Here is a 6,000-nt window from a genome sequence, read left to right as displayed (position 1 = left end):
AGGCGGGAGTCGGCGGCGGCCGGGGGCGCACGGTGCCGGGACCAGCTCGCCGCGCCCTATGGGGAGCCGGAGGCCGCGGTGCTGCTGAGGCGGGCCCGGCGGGCCAGGCCGGGGGTCGGGGCCCGGGCTGCAGCGGCCCCCTCTGCGGCTGCCGGGCCGGCCCGGGCGCCCGAGGGCTGGGGGGCGGGGGGTGGGGGAGGCCGCCCGGCACCGAAGCGGGGGCCCCGGCCGAGGGCGCGGCGGGGCTGCGCGCACGCTGGGGCGCGTGGAGGGGCGCGGAGGGCGATATGAGTCTGGTGGGGGGCTTCCCCCACCACCCGGTGGTGCACCATGAGGGCTATCCGTTCGCCGCCGCCGCCGCCGCCGCCGCCGCCGCCGCCGCCAGCCGCTGCAGCCACGAGGAGAACCCCTACTTCCATGGCTGGCTCATCGGCCACCCCGAGATGTCGCCCCCCGACTACAGCATGGCCCTGTCCTACAGCCCCGAGTACGCCAGCGGCGCCGCCGGCCTGGACCACTCCCATTACGGGGGGGTGCCGCCGGGCGCCGGGCCCCCGGGCCTAGGGGGGCCGCGCCCGGTGAAGCGCCGGGGCACCGCTAACCGCAAGGAGAGGCGCAGGACTCAGAGCATCAACAGCGCCTTCGCCGAACTGCGCGAGTGTATCCCCAACGTGCCCGCCGACACCAAACTCTCCAAGATCAAGACGCTGCGCCTGGCCACCAGCTACATCGCCTACCTCATGGACCTGCTGGCCAAGGACGACCAGAATGGCGAGGCGGAGGCCTTCAAGGCGGAGATCAAGAAGACAGATGTGAAAGAGGAGAAGAGGAAGAAGGAGCTGGTCAGTACCGAGGGGCAGGGGGGAGAGGGGGTGCGGGTTCGGGGGACCGGAGCTACGGGGATCTTTCCAAGTGGGCTGAGCAATGCCGTCCCTCGGTCTTTGGCTGCATCCTATCCACGGTTGTTTAAACCAGCTTGTGGAAAGGATGGTTTCCTGAGAAGCTGAAGAGATGGGTGAGGTTGCAAGCAGGAGGAGGAGGAGGAGGAGGTTAGGAGGGATGGATGCTTCGCGCTGGGGATCTTCCCTCTGGGTTACCGCTGTTGCACCAGCACCTCGGGCGGGCGTGCTTCTCCGACCCAGGGTCCCCGCTGATCTTCTGACTGCACTGGTGCAATCGTTCTATGTCCCTTAGAGCCTTCATTTGGCCTCCTATCCTATCTTGCTTTCAGGTATTTCTAAAATAAATCGCCCAGAAGCGCCAGATTGCAATTATTGCACCATCGATCCTTTATCCCCTTCAGGAGAACCAGGCCACCACTGATTGTAAGAGAATTTTGTGGTGGTTCTCATTACAGTGCTCCAAGACGTAAAGATAAACATAAAAATAAGTACTTTTAATATTAAAATGCAACTCCAGTTTCTCTTTGGCGATGAGACTAAACTGTAACCTCCCAGATGAGTGTGCGTCATGGCTATTTCTTGTTTTATTTGCTTGAGCATTTTAAGACAAACAGTAAATACTAATATGGTCGTTGTTATTGTTGTTAACAGTAACACGGACCTATAACTGAAAATTAGTTTTCTCAAGTTCCTACCAAGTCCTCCGTTGGTCAGTGGTGTTCGGAGCAGGGCTGCTGTTTAGTTTTTCTTCTTTGGGGCCTGTGGAGCTTTAGCCGGTGCATAGTCGAGTGACCTCCCGAATAACGAGGGATTTTAAAGGCCTCGTTGGAGAGGCACTGCCGTGCTGGGGGCCGGGGAGCCCCTCGCCTACCGGCCAGGTCCAAGGCACCAGGAATTTATCCCCACCTTCCCTAGAGCGCGAAGCTGGGATTACGAATGAAAACAGGGAGCCCCTACATCTGGAGTTAGAGAAAAGGCCCCAGCTCCTCCATAAAAGACTTGGAAACGGCTGGTTGTTTATAAGCCTGCCTATCCGGTAGTTGAGCGTCGCAGGCGCGTGGAGGCCTGGGCAGTAGCTAAGGCTGCGCAAACCTTTGTAGCTTTTTCTGCAGAGGCGAGGACTCGAAACCATCCCATATCTCTCATCCCCAACTCGATCTCTCACCATCTCCTTTTTTCCCCAGTAAGTGCGGGGGTGTCGCGGAACCAGGCCTCCTTTCTGAATTTCTCATTCCACCTTTCTCCCCTTCGTCTGTCCTCTGCCCAGAACGAAATCTTGAAAAGCACAGTAAGCAGCAACGACAAGAAAACCAAAGGCCGGACGGGCTGGCCGCAGCACGTCTGGGCCCTGGAGCTCAAGCAATGAGGAGGAGGAGGAGGAGGAGGAGGAGGAGGAGGAGGAGGAGGAGGAGGAGGAGGAGGAGGAGAGCGCGAAGGAGCCGGGGCCCAGGAGCCGGAAGCAGACCCAGGACTCCGGGCAAGCTCTCCAGGCTCCGCTCCGAGGACTTCATGCATTTGGAATCATCCGGTTTATTTATGTGCAATTTGCCTGCCCTCTCTTTGGCCCCCTTTGAGGCATCCGCTCCCCACTTCCCCCTCAAAAAAAAGTGGATATTTGAAGAAAAGCATTCCATATTTTAATATGAAGAGGACACTCCCGCGTGGTAAGGGATCCCGTCGTCTCCTAGATTCTCTATGTGTGAATGTTCCCTCCTGGCTGTGTAGACACCGGTGTTGCCCCCTCCCCACTTACCCAACCCCTTCCAGATAAAGACAGCAGACAATAGTGTGTATGTGAAGTGTATCTTTACTACTTGGCCTTTGGATATAAATATTCCTGGGGATTATAAAGTTTTATTTCAAAGCAGAAAACGGGGCCGCTAACATTTCTGTTGAGGTCGGTATCTAGTGCTGTCTTTTCATCTGTGGTCGTTCCCTATTCGAAGATGTTTCCAACAGCTACTTGTTTTGTGCACTTCCGTCCTCTAAAACTAAGTGGAATTTAATTAATATTGAAGGTGTAAACGTTGTAAGTATTCAATAAACCACTGTGTGTTTTTTTTTACAAAAACCCCAATCTTTTAATGGTTGATACCTCAAAAGAGTTTTGAAAACAAAACTGTTATACTTGTTTTCATAATATTTAAAATATTCAGAAGTAAACTAAATTATCGTGATTGCCTCTAACTTTATTTGAAAGAGTCGGTAGTTCTGATCAATCCTCAGCGGGAGCCGCAGCCCTCATTGGGAAGTGTCCTTGGTGAAAATCCTGGGACTTGGGCTCTACCCTAGTCCTGTCTCCTTCTGGCTCCCCTCCTCACCCCCAGCCCCAGAGTAGGCTGAGTGGTCAGTATTAGGAGGGTCTGGGGCCAAGAAAGGCCTTGGCAGTTCACTGGAAGGTGAAAAGGTGTCCTTGTTTTCACAAAATCAACCAAATGCCATTCTGCGGGGACTTCGGTTTTTGTTTGGGGAGCATGTTTTAGGTGGAGGAGATTTGAGGAGGATCCCAGGAGTTATTGCAGCGGCAGGAAATAGTCTACAGTTTTTAATTCAAAATGTAGGGCTTTCATCCGGGAAAAGAAAAAAGAGGGAAAGAGGAGGTTTTTATTTGTAGTCTCCATCAGGGTGATTCTCATCTGAGCCGGCCTTGGGAAGGGGCGAGCTTTTGGGGAAAAAAAAAGTCCATGATTAGGTAACAAGGAATTCTACGTCAAGTAAGAAATCGCGAACATGACCAAGGATTTAAAGGGGGGTGAAGGGGGGACTAGATTTACAAGGAGCTACAGGGAACTCAATATTAACTGCAGTGTCTGAAGTCTTCCCGGCCCCAGGCCAGCCGAGCAACCGGCTCCCTCCCCGGGCTACCAGCCGCCAGGGACGTCACCCCGTTTGAGGTTCGGTCTCCTGGAACCCCGGAACACCCCGGATGGAAGTCCCTGAGGCCTCCTTTGCCCGTAGTCTTGGCTACAGCCGGAATCTCTGCCCTAGGAACCAGAGAACCTGAAGTGCCATAAAGGACTCGGCAGGCCAGGGAGGGGAGGGAGGAGGGGGAGAGATGGGGGGTGGGGGGAAGAAAGGTGAAACGTATTAAAAAGCGGTTTGTTTCATGAAACGCCACGTATATAAATCTGGTGTTAGGGAGGCTTGCCAGAGGGTTTCCATCTTGGAACCCATCCTCGGGGTGATGTTCGCACCTCGGCTCCGGGCACAGACGCTGCCCCGATGTCCCAGGGGTTCCCGCGGCTCGCCGGTGCCCACTCTGAGCCTGTCGCCTACAGCAGGCAAATTCGCAAGTGCTGCAGGACAGACCAGCGAGTGGCTCTGCGGGTTTCTTCTGTGGGCAGCTGACAACGCGAGGGCGAGGGGTTAGAACAACTCGGCCAAAGCGATCTGAACTTTCTCCCCTCGGGTCAGGCTGCGCTGGGCCGACGCGGTGGGCGAGGGCTGTGTTTACAGACACTTGCCTTTGTTTATAGCACTGGGGGGGGGGGGCTAGGAAGGCGCGCCCTGATTTTCTATTACTCTTGGGATTCTTGTCAGTTTGACCGAGTGGCGTTCTCCCTTCCCTGCCTCCAACGGCCTTTTGCGTCTTTAATCCTTTCAAGACATCATATCCCAGGGGCAGAAGAAAAGGGTTTACTGAAATAGTGGAGAGAGTGGTGGTGGAGGTGGTAAGATTTTAAAACAGGAACTGAAGAGGAGTTATGTCCATCATGCATGTGTGCCTGTACTTGCCTTGGGTAGCTGGTCGTCTTTACCATCTGGGCCTTACTGCACTTTTGCTGGTCTAACACTTTTTCTGGTTTATTAAACACCAGCAGAGGAGATCCAGAGGAGCCTGGCAGCTGCATCGCTATGGGGCAGCTTGCTGCTGCTACACATGCTTTAAAACCCGCGCTGCAGAAATTCATCCTCTTTGTCTGGCCCGGGCCAGGCACTGCCCGCCTGCTCTCCTGCCTGCCACGACGCTTCCTCTGGCCCAGCCGCACCAGGCCCCAACACCTCAAGCATCTCGACATTCCAACCTGTGTGAAATCCCAGCTGGCCAGACATCCAGCAGACCTGACACCCCAGGGGGCCGAACCCCTAACTGAACGCACACCCTAAGTGGCAAGACACCCCAGATTATACATCTCTACAGTCGATTGGGACATCCTAACCTACCCAACGTTCCCAGCCACCCAACATCCCTGCTCCACGTTGTCAAGTCCCGGGAAGTGAGTGGTGTGCTAGGCAGGCGATTCTTCTGAGCGTCCATGCTTTTCTCTTCTACACATTTATTTCTCTTTTAACTCCCTTTCTCCTTTGCTTTAAAAAAAAAAAAATATTTCCAACCTCTTGCCTTGCGGGATCTGCTAAAAGGGCCTCTGTTTTAATTGCTCGGATAATGTGGTTGCTGCCATTTTGTTAAAAGCAATCACTCCTGCAGCGAAATCACAAGCTCTCTAGACAGGCCGGAGCCGACAAAAATGCAGGATTTGACGTTAAAAGCTAAATGGGAAGCTGGGGCGGCGGAAGGTAAATTGATGGTAGATCTGGCTGTCAGGGCCCGGCCCCAGACCGCCGGGCAGGCCGAGAGCCTGATAACCCTGGAGCACCAGCGGGGAGAGGGCTCGGCTGCTGTGTGTGTGTGTGTGTGTGTGTGTGTGTGTGTGTGTGTTCGTTCTTACCCATTCTCTACTCCTTGGGAAGTAACCTGAAAAATTCAACAGAGTGGGACCTGAGCACACTCCTTGCTCCCATTCTCAGTTTTTCAGGATTTCCGCCCCCAGCTGGAACATTAACTGCAGCTTTAAGAGCCTTTTTCAGGTCAAAACTATGAGAAGAAGACCGCAAGATCACTTGGGGTTCTTCCTGCCTTCTAAATCCCGGACCCACTCTCTGAAGGCTTGCTGGGAAGCTCCAACATCCCAGCGGGTTAGCCAATAGCTCTGGGCACGTAGGAAGGGTAGGCTTCTGGGCCTAGGCTGCCCTCCTCAGGACCAGGTGGCCTGGTCGTCCCCTTGAGGAGGTGGGGGCATTGGTGTCGCCAGAAGGGGCAGCAAGTATGCATGAGTTGGGCCTGGAGGGTGGCTCAATCCTTTGCCCCTCGTCTCTG

At 54.9% G+C, this 6,000-nt stretch overlaps 1 protein-coding gene across 1 annotated transcript; it reads left to right on the top strand.

The window, feature by feature from the left end:
* Window positions 1-220: 220 nt before the first annotated feature.
* HAND2 (heart and neural crest derivatives expressed 2) lies at window positions 221-3,079 on the top strand. Its single transcript, XM_025462868.3, has 2 exons — window positions 221-842; window positions 2,170-3,079. Exons 1-2 carry the CDS (start codon window positions 288-290, stop codon window positions 2,266-2,268), a joined length of 654 nt encoding a protein of 217 aa, XP_025318653.1. The 5' UTR covers window positions 221-287; the 3' UTR covers window positions 2,269-3,079.
* Window positions 3,080-6,000: the final 2,921 nt, after the last annotated feature.

The sequence above is a fragment of the Canis lupus genome, chromosome 25 (assembly GCF_003254725.2).
Source record: "Canis lupus dingo isolate Sandy chromosome 25, ASM325472v2, whole genome shotgun sequence".
In the NCBI taxonomy this organism is placed as follows: domain Eukaryota; kingdom Metazoa; phylum Chordata; class Mammalia; order Carnivora; family Canidae; genus Canis; species Canis lupus.
The sequence above is the reverse complement of the archived record's forward strand: the minus strand, read 5'-3'. Positions and strand labels throughout refer to the sequence as shown.

What these genes read in the sequence shown, in the direction of transcription:
- HAND2 (XM_025462868.3), top strand. Translation starts at nt 288, where the DNA reads ATGAGTCTGGTGGGGGGCTTCCCCCACCACCCGGTGGTGCACCATGAG. An exon ending in AGAAGAGGAAGAAGGAGCTG is followed by an intron (nt 843 to 2,169) that starts GTCAGTACCGAG and finishes TCCTCTGCCCAG; the next exon opens with AACGAAATCTTGAAAAGCAC.